The sequence below is a fragment of the Corvus moneduloides genome, chromosome 13 (assembly GCF_009650955.1).
Source record: "Corvus moneduloides isolate bCorMon1 chromosome 13, bCorMon1.pri, whole genome shotgun sequence".
NCBI classification, from domain to species: domain Eukaryota; kingdom Metazoa; phylum Chordata; class Aves; order Passeriformes; family Corvidae; genus Corvus; species Corvus moneduloides.
The window spans coordinates 36,486-54,339 of record NC_045488.1 but is presented as its reverse complement, the minus strand read 5'-3'; the positions used below and the strand labels follow the sequence as shown (position 1 = coordinate 54,339).

General features: G+C 36.0%; 1 protein-coding gene across 3 annotated transcripts in view; it reads left to right on the top strand.

Annotated features, from left to right (window-relative positions):
• The window catches only part of UNC13C (unc-13 homolog C), a 405,035-nt gene that overhangs the window by 355,622 nt on the left and 31,559 nt on the right, over positions 1 to 17,854 (top strand). For all 3 annotated transcript variants that reach the window (XM_032123409.1, XM_032123408.1, XM_032123410.1), the window contains 6 exons: positions 1,303 to 1,522; positions 5,550 to 5,777; positions 7,702 to 7,843; positions 14,573 to 14,742; positions 15,585 to 15,700; positions 17,130 to 17,293. In XM_032123409.1, coding sequence (XP_031979300.1) covers positions 1,303 to 1,522; positions 5,550 to 5,777; positions 7,702 to 7,843; positions 14,573 to 14,742; positions 15,585 to 15,700; positions 17,130 to 17,293 — 1,040 coding nt within the window. The remainder of the gene's footprint in view (positions 1 to 1,302; positions 1,523 to 5,549; positions 5,778 to 7,701; positions 7,844 to 14,572; positions 14,743 to 15,584; positions 15,701 to 17,129; positions 17,294 to 17,854) is intronic.

Genomic DNA, 17,854 nt, shown 5'->3' with positions numbered 1-17,854 from the left:
AGACAGGTTAATATCTTGCATATGGCCTACAATTACCATAGCTGAATATTAAAGATAAGGAAGTGTTAACAAATGCTTAACTGAATAAGTCTGCCTTGCTTCCTATACTGTCAGAACCGTGGCAGTGATGTTAAAGCACAAATAAACAAACCACACAAATTCCAAAATGTTGTTTCCTTGCTACAGCTGTATAGCCAGCATTAGAGCTACCACGTGTTATATCCACACCAGAGGAAAACATGGTAGGACAGGCAGACTTTCAGAAATATCCCGTTGTGATATCTTTTTTAATATGGTTTCTTCTTTCTAAAAGAAAAAATTATTCATTTATAAGGGAACGGATCTAGAACTTTTAGTACGTTCCTGGCAGTCACGGATGCGTTTAGTGAACACCCACCCCCTAAAACAAACACAACCAACCTAAGCTCTTATTTTTGTGTGGTGACTAGTGCTGCCCTACAGGCTGCTGAGCTCTTCTTATTCCCAATAAATTGCCTGGACCTAGAAGATCTGGGTGCCTGAATAAGAGATCAAATAAGCAAACCAGACCATTGTGCCCATATAAGCCAATGTCTTATATGCAATACTATAGGGACTGCTTTTGCATCCTACTAAGCACTAAGGAGCTGAGATTGAGGTTGTTACAGTACTAATCAATAAATAGCTAATAATTGTTCTTGTAGCAGAACTAGTCATAGGTCTTCAGCTGAAACAGCCCAAGAAATGGGTTTGGATTTTTGAGAGTATGGCTCATTCTTATCTATAGTAAAAAGCAACTTGATGCTTAAAAATGAAGTAGTGAGATGCTATTAAAGGAATACAAATAAAATTGAACCCTACAATTGGCTTGCTTTTATTTGATGAGATTATATAGACACCAAGTAATAAAGGATGGTGTTGTGTATTAATCAGAAGGCATTTTGTGCCGTGTGTCTAAGTTCCTATAGGAAGTAATTAAATATTCAGAATTTTTTAGGTAGCTACTTAAAATGCCCCAATGAATGTAATGCTGATGATTTTTTCTTCTTCTGCCTTAAAATATAAAAAGATAGCAACTTTGTGTTGAGTAACTTGATTCCAGCTTAACTCTGCTGTTTGTGTAATCAGGCAAAACAGTCATCCAGAGTTCTTTTGTCTTCAAAATGTAAACCAAAATGAGTAAATCAGCATTTTGAAAATTAGTTCATACTTCTATATATATTCTGATTTTGTAACATTTTAAGTGTTAATGGCATACCATTTAGAAACAGTTCACTTGTGTTAAACAACACACCTGAAGTATTTCTTTTTCTTACCCAACAGAAAATACATGTCTTCAAGAAGACGCTGCAGGCTTTGATCTATCCAATATCATCAACTACACCTCATAACTTTGAAGTGTGGACAGCTACAACTCCCACATATTGTTATGAATGTGAAGGCCTCCTTTGGGGCATAGCCAGACAAGGCATGAGGTGCACGGAATGTGGTGTCAAATGCCATGAGAAGTGCCAAGACCTCCTAAATGCTGACTGTTTGCAGAGTGAGTATTTCCTGACGGCTGAAGTGTTGTATTAGTTCACATCTTTTGATTTCGTGTGTACACTCAGCTGTATCCTGAAATGCAGGACCAGATCACCCAAAATCAGTGAAGGAGTGTTGATGTTCATCAGTTGAGAAGCTAGCCAGAAACTTTATGGAATACCTACTGTTAGTTTTGCTTTTGTCCTTGAAACCTGTCAAATGTTGCTGGGCATTTACAAAGTAATGCCTGGTAACTTCAGTGAATTATTTACTTTCCACTGCCTATGCCAATATCCGGAGCAATTTATTACTTGACATAAACCCTCTTTGTTTTACTTAAGTCAAAACACAAAAAATGTCAAAGGAAATATTAAAAAAAAATTCCTGCTACTTACTGTAGTCATATTGATGTGCTATATAATAGACAAAAATATGTAACAGTGAGTAGGCTCTTTGCACTTCGAAATATTAAACCCTATATGCATAAGGGGAAAAAAAATTTAATCAGTAAGCCATTTGGCACTAAAATTAAGGCAAAACAACCTTTTCTTTCCTTTTCCTTGCCGTTGCCCAGCTTGGCTCTGGCCACCTTGCATTCTCCTGAGAAACTGTATCAGGTGTATTTAAATGATTCTTAAATTACAACACAGTTATTAAATGAGATTCTAAGCAATAGAAAATCAAGATCTGCAAATTTTCTGACATTCTGATCTTGGAATGGAATGGGCTTTTATTATGCCGGAGGTATGCAATGCTGTTCACTGTTGATATGTTCCAGAGCTCTTACATGTAGGAAAACTACATAGATATTTCACTCAGTTCCTTCTTCTTCTCACTGTGTTCTCTGTGTGAGGAGCTGTCACGAGGGATGGATGCTCAAGGTTCGTGCTGTTCAGGAACTAATTAAAATTTCCCAGAGCAACTGACCCCATGGAGATTAAATTTGTGATGAATTTCTAAATCAGACTTCCTAACTGTGCTTAATTGTGATTCTGATCTGTGGTTGAAACTGGGCTGTTGTCTGCTGGTCCGTATCACCAGCCCAGAAAAAAAAAAAAAAACATAAAAATGGTTCAGAGCACCATGATGCCTTTGAGTTTTTACAGATATATATGAATGATAAGTCTGAGAATATGCAAAAAATAAATAGTGTTGGCAGTCATCTGTGGTATGAACAGTCTGAAAACATTGAACAACTGAGTCTTGAAACAGAAAAACCTCTGGAAGGCAAATTGCAGGTAAAATATTTAAGGGATTTAATGCCTAAGGGATCCCACTCTTCTCATTAGTATGCAAATGTTTCTGAGCCTTCTGTCATATTTTTTGCATCAGGTTAATTGTTCAGTGTTCATAGTATACTACTTTGAAGATGAGGTTCCTGTTCTTTGTTTTCCATTGAAAACATGAATTGACCAATTGGTTAAATCTATTTCTGAGAAAGCTGATGACACTAACAGTGTCATAAAGTGAAATGTAGCTATTTTTATCACAGTCATCCTTTCGCCCATCTCATAATCACTAAGATGTATTGGCCTCCAAACTTCTGTGATTTATTTTTTTTAATATATAATGATTGCTAATATAGACTGTAGAGATGAATTCACATCTCAAGATCTTTGGGGTCAATATATAAACTTGTTCTAAATTAGATTTTGAAAACAAACAGTAACACTTTCATTAGATCTCTAATCTTCAATAAGATATCCCTTTCTAGTACTAGGTGCAATATTAAATTAGAATTGATTTCAATCACGTCAAGTTTGTATCAGTCCCTAGGGTGAAAGGAGCTTGTTAACTTCCTGTGCAATTGTCTTAATTAGTTTGATCAATACTGCATGAAAAGAGTTGTTGATAGACAGCAGTAGTTAGTCAGCAACAGAGTAGATAGTCAGCAACAGAGGATGTAAACATAGTTGCAATATAAGTAAGTGTGTAAAGAGAAAGAAATTTACTTAAAGGAAGTTGTATTTTAACACATATTTCAGTTTCATCTGTGCTTTCTCAAAAATCAGTGAGGTTTCTAACAGGATTATGTTATTGCCATCCAGATTGTGCCCATGGTTTATCATTCAGTTATGATGTTGCATTTCTACCTTTTAAGGAAGGGCAGAAAATAAGAGAAAATGAAAAAAAGTTCCCTCCTGCATCTTCTAAGAATGACCTGTCATGCTTTCCAGGCAGCTCATCAGTCATCTCTTCTGTAATAAAATTACTAGGGAACTTTTTAACTGGTATTTTTTTTTCATGGTAGCACCTAATTCTATTTCTACTTATTCCTGATTTTTTTAGTCTGGAAAATCTTAATCACTAGAATTTTGGTCTTCCACATTCAAAAGGATTAGGTACTCTGACCAAGAGATTTTCAATATTTCTCAAGATTTAGTAGCCATGGAAAGCACCTTGAAGAAGCCATTTAATTCAGCCTTTTGGCAGTCTGGGATCACTGATATCTGGTATTTCAACCCTCACTTTTCCAATCTTGTAACATTATGCCTTTCCACTTTACATCTCTCTGTATATATAGATATCTGTTGCCCTCAGTGTGCTAAGAAACCTTCAGACACATTGAAAATGGTAGAAAACAAAGCGTGTAGTATTTGAGTTGTAAGGCTTCACTGAAATCTTATACTGAAAGATGACCCTTTCCAGCTCTATAGAGTTGATAATTTCTTCTTCAGCTATTGCAAGCTGAATGCCTCAACAAAAACTCCTTCAAAGGAACATATTGGTGATTGATGGTATTGTAAAGAAGGAACTCTGTGCTTCTTCAGTGTTGAAATATCTGAATTATAACTTCATAGCAAATTGTTCAACATTATTTTGTTTTAATTTTACTATTCCTTTAAAAGGAAAAGTAATAACTTTAATCCTGCCAGGATTTGAGGGTGGCTAGTTGGATGATGTTTTCATGACTTCCTGGAAGACTGTTGCTAATGGTGATTCTGACATTCAGTGCCACAAGCCTTTGAGTAGTGTTTAACAATATGAGCCAAAATTCAGCAATGCCTATAGCAGGTGGCACTGTGTCATTGATTATAAATTTTTTAGTATTTTTTATCTTGCTTTATATGTTAATCTCTACAAGAGTTGAAATAGCCTGTTTAGCACTGCAGGAATTTAAATTTTTGCTTCCTGCATTTGTAATACCCTTCTGATCATACAAGTCTGATGTTTCTTTTCTCACACCCAACTGCAAGATTGATATTTGGGGGTTTTTCAAGAGTATATTGTAGGGACATTAATGAGAAACCTTTTCCTCTGACAGACAAAGGACATTTTAATCAGGTGAATTTCACTTTGTTTTTTAAAGGGCCTCTGACATCAGTTACAATTCTTAGAGAGAGAAATCTCTCCAGAGCACTTCTGAAAAGAACTGTGAATAAAATCTGCAACAACTTGGTCTCCTTAAAATCTATTTTTTTTTTATTTAAACAAATAAACTTTGTAGTGGTTTTGATGTCCCAAACAGGTTACCTGAGTATTTTCTGCCTGACATGCCACCACAGGCTAACAGAGTCTGGAAGTATTCTCACGTAGATAATATCCCTTGATCTCTTCTACCATCCCCATATACTCACTGAAATTATCAGTAATGACCATTTTACTGGAGAGGGGAACCTCCCTGTTCCATACCTGTGATATATTATTTTCTTTGGTGGTCTCTCTTTTCCAAAAAGTCCGTAAGTTTAATACCACCCAAGCACAGGTGTGGTGTCCAATGATGGAGTTTTGAGATCCCGTTTGTGCCTTACTGTTCACATGTTGAGATGTATTCATAGTACTGATTGGCACTGAATAGTATTGATTTAATAAATATTTTTAGGTATAGCACATAACACTGATGGCAGCTGAATATGAACCCCTCATGTTATACTAAATCAACTGATAATTTTACATATCACAGAGAATATATATGGGGTATTGTTCAGGTGAAACAAAGATCCTCCTTCAAGTCTTGCTGTACCAAGAGTTGACTGGAGACCCTAGAGAGGAAAAAGAACAAAGTTCATTTTCAGTAACAATGGTGACCTTTTCTCTCATTTCAGGAGCAGCTGAGAAAAGTTCCAAACATGGTGCAGAAGACAAAACACAGAATATTATTAGTGCTATGAAGGAAAGAATGAAGATTAGAGAGAAAAATAGACCAGAGGTGTTTGAAGTGATCCAGGAAATGTTTAGTATTTCTAAAGAAGATTTTGTACAATATACAAAAGCAGCAAAACAAAGTGTTTTGGATGGAACATCCAAATGGTCAGCAAAAATAACTATCACAGGTAATTTTCTCTTGTTCTAAGAGCTCTTTCTTTCCTATTCCTCTGGTTCAGGAGCAAGATTTTTTTATAAGTAGAGCTGGACTGTATGTTCAGTTGCATACTTGGTGCATCTACAAACAGTTGAATTTATATGATGCCACCTGCAAGAATTGAGTTTTAAGTTGCTAAAACTGCTTTATATTCTAATGCTCTAGGAAGGAAGATGAGTAAAAGTAATCTATCTCCTGTACCTCCTACCAATATCTCCTGTGTTAATGAAGCGCTTTTTGCCATCAACTGCAGGAGTTACAGTTCACCAAAAAATAGGCTTTGAGTGATTAAAAAAACAATGAGCTTGCAATTCCAGATCCCATTGGTTTGAAACTTATTATCCATTCATGTTGCTTGACTTCCATTTTAGTGATGCTGATGTTGTATAGTTCTGCTCACACTGAACATATTCCAGATGGCTTCCAATTGCATTAGCCTGGTTGCTCATGAAGATTTCCAGGTCCTCTGACTTCAACATTTCAGTTTTTGAATTAAAACCTCAGCATGAATGGAGGCTATTCTGAAGGTTGAGGGGTGGTGCATGAAATTCAGAAGAATAATTACGGAATTTCGGGACTGTCACCAAGCACTAGGGACATATTTAATTCATATGCTTACTTTTAGTTCTACCTCTCAAGGATACTGAAGGCTACCTTTTGTTCAGGCCAGTATAATACATACAATTTAATCATTGAAGACTTTTTCTAGGCTGTCCATTAATTTTACTGCATAAGTAGGAAAGGGATACTTCCTTGCCTTTTTAGTTTACCTGTGGATTTAGAGTGAATGGGGAAAACAAAATATGTTATTTCATTCCTAAGAGTGTTTTCAGAAATTGGATGTGTCAAAGAATAGCAGAATTTTACTTCTTTCACTGAAGTCAGCACATATGACTGACCTCACACTGAGAGCTGATCTGCTGAGCAAGGTGCCATTTTTAGGTAATCATTTTTCTGAGCACGCCAAGGGAGCTTCATTATCCAAAATGATTGACATTAGAGAATGTTAACTAAATGTTAGCACTGAGATGATTTAAATAATATGTGCAAAATAACAAAGCCAAGTGCTGCTGAATGGTAAGAGCCAGAGCAAGTGTTTTAGCTGCAGTTCTCTGTCTTTGGTAGGCTGCTCTTTGGCAGTTCTGCTTTCTCCTGAGATTTCCACTTTTATAAATGATGATGGAAAATCAAATTGTATGTATTTCTATTTGCCACTAAATGCATATCCATTAACTATACACCCACATTAACTGTCAGAAAGGATAGCAAATACATAAACAGTTGATTATAATTGATCTGAACTGTCACTATCTCTGTGATAGCACAGAAACTATTCTAAAAATCACAGTTCGTCTCTTAGGAGAACAAATGACAAATGATAGCCATGCCTCTCATGTTTAATTCCATAATCCACAGGGCGTATTTTTTTATATTATTGAAGGTTTTAATTTGGAAACTTTACTTTGGATCTTTGGAGAAATTTTGGAAACTTTATTTATTGGGGGGCAGGGAACTTTAGGGAACTGTCAGGCTTAAGACAAGTTACACAGCATTATATTCCTTGCCATTCTGATTAAACCAAAGTTTGAGAAAAGTATTTGAGTTATTTGTGAAAAGTATAAAAAAGTTTGGTGCTCAGTAGTGAATCTTTATATTTATTACTCTATTAAACTGTATTTTAAAATCTGATACAGTCCTAACTACCCTACAGAAGGGTAGTTAGACAAACGTTGTCAGTCTCCAGAGTTACAGACATCGGGAAAATAATCCAAAAACCTTTCCTTCAGGAGCCCTCACTTTGAGGGCTTTGTTTCCTGTTGCTGTTGTCCTTCTCATTTCCTTCTTGGCAATAAAGGCTATGAGGGCTAAAGCACATTTCTCTCCTTTTGTCGCAGTTCTTTGTGCTCAGGGCTTACAGGCTAAGGACAAAACTGGTTCAAGTGACCCCTATGTTACTGTGCAAGTTGGCAAAAACAAGCGAAGAACAAAAACTATTTTTGGAAACTTGAATCCAGTATGGGATGAAAAATTCTATTTGTAAGTATAGAAAATACTGTTGATATTGATTTTTTTTAACCTACATTTAGGTAATAGAACTCTACCAAACGAAATATTGGGTTAATTTGAAAGTATGTTTTGTCTGTACTGTATGTATTCACAGCATTATGAAATTGGAAAGTTCTGAATGGAGAGAGCATCAAAGTTTATTGTGGCTTTATCTTATAATGACCACGCAGCTTATAATTAAGTCTTTTTGGGGATCTGTTGGTGGGGTCTAAGTATTCTAATCTTTAAGGGAAGTTAAGTAACAGTTTTCATACTTCAACCTTACATACTAAGTATTGTCAGTAGAAATGCCTTCCTATGTGCCAGATATTGGCCATGCAAGGTAAATGTGTGTATTTGACATCGTGATTCTCCAAGGTGTAACTGGGGAATTTGGTAGTAACTGGTGTGCTCCAGGCTCTGGGTTGGTGTGTTTGTAATGTCCATACTTTTAGGAGACTGAGTATTGTCTGAAAGTCTGATGTGGAGAGTATGGTGTGATGGCATTGTTTAGTTATTCTCATATTCCTTTCCTCCTATAAAGAGGGTATAAGTTGTCACTATTCCTATCTACAAAAACTGTGGAAACAACTTCTGTGAGGGTTCAGGCATTTGAAATAGAGCCCTGTTTTCTTCAAGAGGCTGCAATGTCATAACATGACAGCTTACCTTCTTATTATCTAGCACTTCCCTGTTTTTTGACCAAAATCTGCTACCTTATTGAGGAGGACGTTGTTGTTTCAGTAGTGGGTTTGAAAGAGTTTTGGTCCAAGATGCTGCTTCTGTTTGTCTGGAAAAGGTACTAGGGGATTATTACTGTATTAAACAATGTATACCCATTCCTTTCACAGTTTCAGACACTTGTATTAGAAACTAATAGTTAATTCAGAAAAAACAGACACCTAGAAACTTTTTACTAGCTTCCTCTATACAGAAGTGTTTTCTTCTTGAGTTAATTGTGTTACTCTGGTAACAGTTGAAGTGTCATACCTCACTGAATGACTTTGAGTGACCAGAAGTAGGAGATTAATTACTTTCTTGCATTTAATTGTAGGAGCCCCATAGTGTCAAAAATGGGATGAGCAATTCAGCAAATTTGGTAGGAAGCTTTGAATGTATTTTCTCAAAGGCGTGAGCAGGGCTACAATCAAATCCTTGAAAACTTGAAAATATTCTGTATTTTTTTTCTCTCAGCACTAAGTATTACTATCATCTGCTGCCCTAGCAATAATGTTTATACCCCTCTCCCCCAGACCTTACTATAGCATGAAACTCCTGAGTAACTGCTTTGAACTGAAAACATTTTCCAACATTTTTATAGCACTTGTGCTTTCTAAAATGATCTCCCTGACTTATTTAATGCTTTGGATTTCAACTTAAAGTATATGAGAATTTCTAAATTGTAAATAAACTAAAAATGTTTAACCAGAAGATTAAATCTAAAGTAAATCGATATAACTAATTGAATCAGGAAATATTTAAATTAGGCTCTATTAGTGATATTTGATATTCCTGTTTAAAATCTAATATTAATCATCATTATAACTTTTAAATGATGAAGTGCAGAAATAAGATGTCTCAAAAATCTTACAATCTTATATTTACTTATTATACAAAAACATGCATTTAAATCTTCCCATCTGTTTCAAAACAAGGACTTGGGAAAAACATTGGCTCCCCACTGTGCATTTGCTCTGTCATAGCAAATGGAGCGAGGGCAGTGCTCTAGTTCTTAGAACCACAGGTAACCCAGATATGGTTGTATGGTAACAGTGAGAGAATGTTTCTAACAAGATACAGTCTGACCCTCTGCTGAATGGCCGTGGCATGGTGGCATAGATTTTAACAGAAGACCTCATAAAGCATAACTAAAATAGAGCTTTTTGGTGCATGAGGTAAAGAAGTAACTAGGCCACCAGATGTTCGTTTAATGGATGTACTATAGGTGCTGAGGGCTCTGATCCTTTCTCCTGGTGTTATTAGAAATGAGATAACAGAGAAGCTCTGGGGTTTCTTTTCAACAAAAATCAGTGATAGGAGAGTTTTTTCCAATGCCAGAGCAAAGGAAGAGTCCTGCAGCTGTCACCTTCTCTTTCTGGTTGAGTGTGGCATCTGATACAGGAAAACAGACTGCATTTTCATTTTTTTAGTTACAAAAATAGATATTTTGGCTGTATCATTTTCAGCTTTGTAGAAACCTTTAGATTGATACACTATAATAACTATGTTCAACAGGTCATTACTGAAATAGAGAAATCTGATTTTTTTTCTGATAGTGTTGTCTAGGTAAGCACACATCTTCAAATTGCTCTGCTGACTTTGCAGGTACCACATTTCCTCTGACCATTCATAAAAACCTCAGATAAAATTGTATAATACAGAAGTATTTTAAATAACTGGTTGATTATTTTGCATTATTTATCCTTCCTATTTTGGCTATCACTAAGACAGCATAAGGGCTCTGATGAATACCTTCACTGGATATATATTGCTGCCTTCAGTGCAAGAAAACGTTTGCTCAAACTGATTTCAGTCATCCAGCTGTGGATGTTCTTTCCTTAGAATTACTTTAAAGCGTAGTACTCGCACATTGTTTATTCTGAAATAAATGATTAGTGGATTCATTTAAAGCAATATTTACGATCAGCGGCCAAGAGGACTTCACCAAAGTCCCTTTGTACTGTTATTTTATACATTCTTGATCAGCTGAACTGACTTGTAAAAAATAGGATCTTCACTGTACCTGAAGATAACATGATTGGTTAGCTGCTTAAATGGTGCTCTAGTTTCCAGTGATATCTAAGCACAGTTTTGCCAGAATTGTTGAAATAACTCAAGGATTGCCTCATAAGCATGAGTATGTAACAGAGAATTATAATATATAAAACCAATTGAGTAATAAAATCCACACATTGGTTTATTAGATTCATGCATTCTTAAAATTCTTCAATTACCAGTGAAGTTTCTGAGACATTCTGCTAATTAAAATAACTGTATCTCACAGCCTCAGCCCAAATCAAGAGAGAACACCTCTAAGAAACAATTCCAATGATAAGTTGTTTGTTCAGTGACAATGTTTTTCAGTTCACAGTACAGCATGCATCGTCTGAGTCTTTTTTCCAAACTGCTGTCAATCCAGATTAATTTTGTCCAACTCTCTTTTTGTTATGACAGAGTAGAATAATGCAAGAAAAAGCATAATTAGTCTCATTCTACTTTATCAGAAAGCATGGCCTGTGACAACACTGCTAAAGAATTGGGACTGTCCAGACTAGAGAAGAGACAAGTAGTGGAGGTAAGGATGTCTTTAAACACATCCTTTCTCCTGCAAAGAGGAAAGGAATAATCTATTTTCCATGCTTACTGTTATAGTAGAACAAGAAGTAATAGCCACAAATTCCATTTAGAGAGGTTTAAAATCAGACTTCAGAAAAAGTTTGCCAACCGTGGGGCTAATAAAGTTCCGGAAGAGATTTCCTGGCGGACCATGGAAATGTGTCTGAGCACCTAAGAACAAAGTGGACAGACTTCTCATAGCAATGGTATGGATCTGGTTCTGGTTTGCAGTAATGGCAATATTAATAAAATTGAGGGTAATAGTAGCAATAAATAGCTTCTACAACTTACTGAAGGTAGCACAGTATCACTTAGTTGTCATTTTAACACTGGGTGCTGATCTCTTAGGGGAGATGTACAATCAGGTCACACCAGTGCATTTAGTATTAAATTTACATTGGGGTACTATTGTAAAGATACTTTATTACAATTTTATTACTCTAGCCATTAGAATAAGCTGGAGTTCTGTGAGCATTATTTCATGTCTGTGTGGCATTCTGGAAATGCAGAAGTAATATAGTGTCACCAGATTGTTGGTAAATTATTAAAACTGTCTCTTCTGTCTTGCATCTGTGAATATACTTCAACTTTTCTAGTCTTCAGAAGCATCAGTACCTTCATTCTCTGTGTGCTCGAGAACAATTCATTTCTCATCTTCCTGTATCACACTTCTGTGAATGCTTTCACTGAGCATATAAAGTAGAGTGGCTAGAAGAGGAACGCTGAAAATAGCACATGTTGTCTAGCTTTAATTCCCTGGGCTGATTTTTCTGGAGTAAACAGAAGTAGGAATTCCACCTAGAGCTTCTGCACAGATGTAACCAGTGGCTAAAGCAGAACATGCATGGCATTACATAGGGCTGTTTCTGTGAGTCTGGGCAGGTAAGTAGAATCATTCAGAGACAGTTCTGTAACTTTAGCAGTAAATCTCCTTGCAGTCACACTGCCGCAGGACGGGCCAGGAGAAACACTTGTACAAACACTCTTCAGTTTTTGAATCACAAATCCATGCTATTTTTGTGGTCTTGCACAGGAACATTACAAACGCAGCAGAGCTGACTCCGTGCTAAAGTTTCAACACAAAGATGAACATGAGTTAACACATTGGTTGTGCCAGGTTTCACTAACCTGAGATTAAAAGAGAAAAGGATTTTGAGGACAGCTTGAGGCTATCAGGGAATAGTACAGTCATCCTGACCATCTGAATAAATATTTCTTAATCAGCTAAGTGTATATTAGAGGGAAATTCGTGTTGTCTCAGGAGAATAAAAATATGGTGTTTGTGCTGAACTACACAATGACTTGTCATGCCGCATCTGCCAGAGAATTAAAGCAGGAATAGGATTTGTATTAAAAGCACAGGTACGGTGATGAGGTTCACATAAATACCTCACCAGGGACCATCTCCCAATGTCACTATAGAAATCCCTCGTGAAATATTTCTGTTGGGTACACAGCTAAATGCAATTCAGGACTCTAGCAATGTTAAGCAGTAACTCAGAGCTACATTTCAAAAAAATTAAATGGTTTCTGTGTTTAGCCTAGTTCCTTAAGGCAGCAGTGTTTATTTGATCCATCTGTATCTTCCTATATTTTGTATGTCCTTGCCAATAGCTTTTGAATTTTTCAAACAGTCAGAGAAATTTCACAGATTGCTTAATAGTATGTCTGTCATGTTCTATGAAAATACGTGGTCAGAGAAGCATGAGATCCTAACAGTGTCCTCAGTATGAGCTCTCCCCATAACAGGCACCAGGAGTTCACATGAAGTGGTAATTTATGAAAACCCCAGCTATGGGAGAAGATTCAGAAGGTGATTGTGGTTTGTTGGGTGCCAGGGAAGCCAGTCATAAGACAAAAGGAAACTGAGCTTTATTAGCTTTGCTAATCACAGAACAGTGTGCATTTTAATTACCAGAATTATCTGCAAAGTTACTATCTTGTGTACAGACAGACACAAGGTTTTCTGTGGTAGTGAATGATGTCACAGTGTGACAGAGTAAAAGCTGTGTATGCTATTTTTAGTGTCTGATTGGCCTTGACAGTAATAATACCATTTACAGCACTTTATTCTTCCAAAGCCCATTACCACCACTAATTAATTCTTAGAATACCCCTGAGAGGTGCTGGTTGGAAGATAAGTTGGAGTATTATTGTTTTAACACTGGAAACAGAGACAGATCACTGAGCAGTGATAGTGCTTAGAATAGAATTCAAGTAAAAACTTTTAGTCAAGTGTCAAACTAAGACCCTGCTGAAGATGAAAATTTGCTGTTACACTTTAAAGCCTTATTTAAAGATAAACAAATATATGTAATATATCAAATATTAGTGAATGGATATTAAAAAACATATTTAATATGAATGCACAAGTATGGCATGGATTTAACTGATGCCAGCTCTGTACTAGTCAAATGTCAGCAGGAAGTTTTTCACTAATGTAAACCTCTGCAGGCAGTGTTGGGATGTTCCAATCAAGTCATCAAAAGCCACACTGACGAATAGGAAACAGTCCTCATTGTGCCTTACAGGAATAAGCAGTAATAGAGTTCCGTTTCCATTTCTGTGCAAATAACATGCAGGATGCAGCTGGGAGTAAAAATTTTTATCCACTGTGTACTGTGCAGATTGCAAGTGAGGCCACCTCATTCCCTCATACATCCAGCAGTTTCTCAAATCCACTCAACCCAGGAGGGGTTAGTAAGCCACTTAAATTTGCAAGAAATTTTTTGGAACATGGCAGGGTCCCTACTCTTTCTCCTTACGAGGGAACGGAGGTCTTGAAGAACATTAATGTATATCTTTTAAAAAAAGCAGCTACTTAATTTCCTGGATTTTTCTCATGGCCTTTCTTGTCTTGCTGGGGTGTTTTTGCATACTTCTTGGTTTTTAACAAAAGCTTCCTGACACACACTGGAAATATTCTTTAACTTTTTCTTGCTTTTTATATTTATATTTATATTCCAGACTACTACCTTGGTAGTTTAAAGTACATACTACATAGCATTCCTAAACAAATAAACCTGACCTAACTGTATCTTTCCTAAGATATTTGTTAAATAATAGCATCAAGAAGTATGCATTTTAAATTAATAATTTTAATGAGCAGATATTGACATTCGTAAATACAATCTCTATGTATATATAATTCAGTCAAGTTGTTCTCTCTGTATATATACTAATTCTCATATATGTAGTGATTGTAGTTTTGTCCCTGGCAATCTGGGATGGTCTTTTATTCCTCTGGATGTTGCAGGTCGTTTATGCTTTGACATTTGATGCAGTTCAGCAAGTGCGTGGAAATCGAGTTCAATGAATTAGACAGCACTACAAAGTAATATAGTTTATATGTCGCCCATGTGTGTTTTCTTTTTGTTTTTCCAGTGAATGTCATAACTCTACAGATAGAATAAAAGTGAGAGTATGGGATGAAGATGATGATATCAAATCTAGAGTAAAACAGCATTTCAAAAAGGAATCAGATGACTTCCTTGGGCAAACAATCATTGAAGTAAGAACACTGAGTGGAGAAATGGATGTATGGTATAATTTAGGTATGATTCTTACTGATTTTTTAAGACAAATTTAAGTAGAATCTTACTGTCTTTAACTTTCTTGAGTTCAAAATATTTAGCTTTGATACCAGTATATGACTTCTAAAATACTAAAAATTACAGGTTGGCTTGAAAATGAAAGATACAACCCCCAATCCCTGTCCCCCTGTGCCACTGGCAGGGAAGAGGTAGCAAAAATCAGGAGTGAAGTAAACCCATGAAGAAGGAAGGGGTGAGGGAAAGGTGTGTTCTAAGGTTTGGGTTTATTTTTCATTATCCTAATCTGATTTCACTGGTAACAAATTTATCTTTCCCCAAGTCAAGTCTGGTTTTGGCCGTGGAAGTAACTGGTGAGTCATCTCTCCACTGTCCTTCTCTTGACCCATGAGCCTTTCATTACATTTTCTATGGCCTGTTCAGCAGAGGAAGGGAAGTGACAGAGCAGCTTTGGTGGGCACCTGCCAGAATTAACCCATCACACTCAGACAGAGTAGTCCAGGTTGTTGCTAAAGTCTTCATAACTAAAGGAAAATAATAGTAATTAGTACAGATATCAGGTAGAAAATTAAAGTTATTTCAATTGAAAAGGGGAAAGCAGTAAGTAAATTGCTATGCAGCCTTGTTTGAATATGGGAGATGAAATAAGAAAGATTCTTTACTTCATAGTTAGATATTCTATTTCATGGCCTGAACCATGTGTGAGGTACCAAAAAACATTCTCGTTTTCAACAGCAGGACTCCCTGGCATCAAAAACATTAAACTAGAATCATTTATGAAAGCTTTTCATATGACGTACATGTGTTCTTGGTAGTTACTAGTGTATTATTTTTCTACTCTTCAGAAAAGCGAACAGATAAGTCGGCTGTCTCTGGTGCCATTAGACTGAAAATCAATGTTGAAATTGAAGGAGAGGAGAAAGTTGCTCCCTATCATGTGCAGTACACCTGTCTACATGAGGTATGTTGGAGAAGTTACAGTATAGAAGTTACTACTCAGTTGTTGCATGGATAAGGAAAAAAGGCTACAGAACATTAGAACACTGAAACAAGTAACTGCTGCTGTACTTCAGGACAAATTTATTTTAGATTTCCCATTCTGTGTTGCTGATGAAATCCCGGGTTCAGATACAAAGGCAGAATAACATAAGACCAACAGATTGTTCCTGCCAGGGGGTGTTAGAAAAAGAGGTTGAGCCAGATAAACTCTCCCTGTTCTGTTTTTTGATTTAGTACTTGGATGATCCATACATGATTGCTAACATCAAGAATATACAAACATTTCTATTTTTTACAGAAATATACTGCAAAGGATTTCTTTTCTTTTACAGTAATTCGTACTTTGGAGAGTGAGAAAAAGGAGAAGCACAGACAATATAAAATTTGATTTTCCTTTCATCTAGTTTGATTTGTCAACATTAAAAAAAAATCATCACTGATAAATCGGTGTGTTTTCTGAGAGATTTTTTGTAATTGATTACTCTTCCTTCAAATAGTGATCCATGTAGAAATTCTACTCTGAAAATACAAGTAGTTTCTGAAAGCTGATGGCTGATATAAGGCTGAAAGTTCACCACTAGCAGGTAGCCAAAAAATCGCATTGTTCACCATTTGTAAAATCGGATGTTTAGGGTGTTTGTGCTGATAGATTTTGATCTGAATTTGCAAATGTTGGACCTATGAAGTAAATGACAACATTCAAATGCGTTAAGATAATCCAAGAGACAGTTTTGGACTAATTAGCAAAACCAAGTATTTTGAAGTTTTGGAGTTTTATTCAATCATTGAAAATAGGAAATAAAATCTGCTGTTTAGTTTGTGGGTACATAGGGAGCTAGGCTCCCTAGGTTAACCTCCCAAGGTTACTAAACCTAAACTTTATTGCACACTTTGCACAACTTGAGAGGCACCTGCGGGATTTCTGTTAGCTCCCTGGAACTTAAGGACTTAAATAATGAATTTGAAATTTATTGGTCGCAGATCCAATTAAAATTGAAACACATTATTATTATTATTATTGAAACACAAATATTACAACGTCACAATTTCATTCATTAACAAGGGCATATAAAAAAGTCTCTGCACTATTTTACGTTGCAGTCTTCGCCAGTTAACTGACAGGACTTTATATCAAGGAGATAGTGTGCTGAATCACAAGTCTGCTGACTAGTTTGATCCAGTCTTCAGAAAAATAAACAATTAAAAAATGGACTAACAATTAATATATTAATATAATATATATTATATATATATAAATTAATATATTATTATATTTATATATTAATATATAATCATTATAATAAATATAATTAATAACTATATGTAGGATATATTTTCAGAATGCTACTTAAAAGCCAAAATTTCCTATTTGAAACATTTCTTACCTTTAGAATCTCTTCCATTACTTGACGGAAGTTAAATCGAACGGTGTGGTGAAAATCCCCGAAGTGAAAGGCGATGAGGCCTGGAAGGTGTACTTCGATGATGCTGCACAAGAAATTGTGGATGAATTTGCAATGCGCTATGGAATTGAATATATTTATCAAGCTATGACGTAAGTATTATCATGGCTGGCTTTCTGCCTTGCTGTCAACACCATGTTTGAGGGAAGTAACAAATTTCAAGCCTTCATGATTTCATTTGCCATTTCTCTTCCATTCCTGACTTAAAATTCTCGTTATCATTTTTGTCCATCTGATTCTAGTCAAAGTGCTTCTCATCTGCAGCCAAATTAAGATATGAGCATTTTATAAGCTGTTACTGTTATTACTGCTAATGCATTCCTTAATCGTTATGATACTGATATGTAGCAAGGTTCAGAAAGACTTCCCGTGTTCCAGATGTGACTGGGATGGTAGAACAGGGTTTCACAAGCTCTGTACTCTTTTCTAGGACTACGGAAATTATGGAACAACAGCAGTGTCTATAGTGAGCTTCTATAGTATATGCAAATAATTTGTAGAAGTCATTTTTAACAGTATTTAGACCTATTACTACACTGTCCATTCTGAAGTAGCTGTCTGAACACCTTAGAACACAGCACCGTATAGCTCAGGGGCCTGGAGACATGAGATCCGTCATGTATTCTCAATTTATCCAGCAAAAAGTTTTCTGG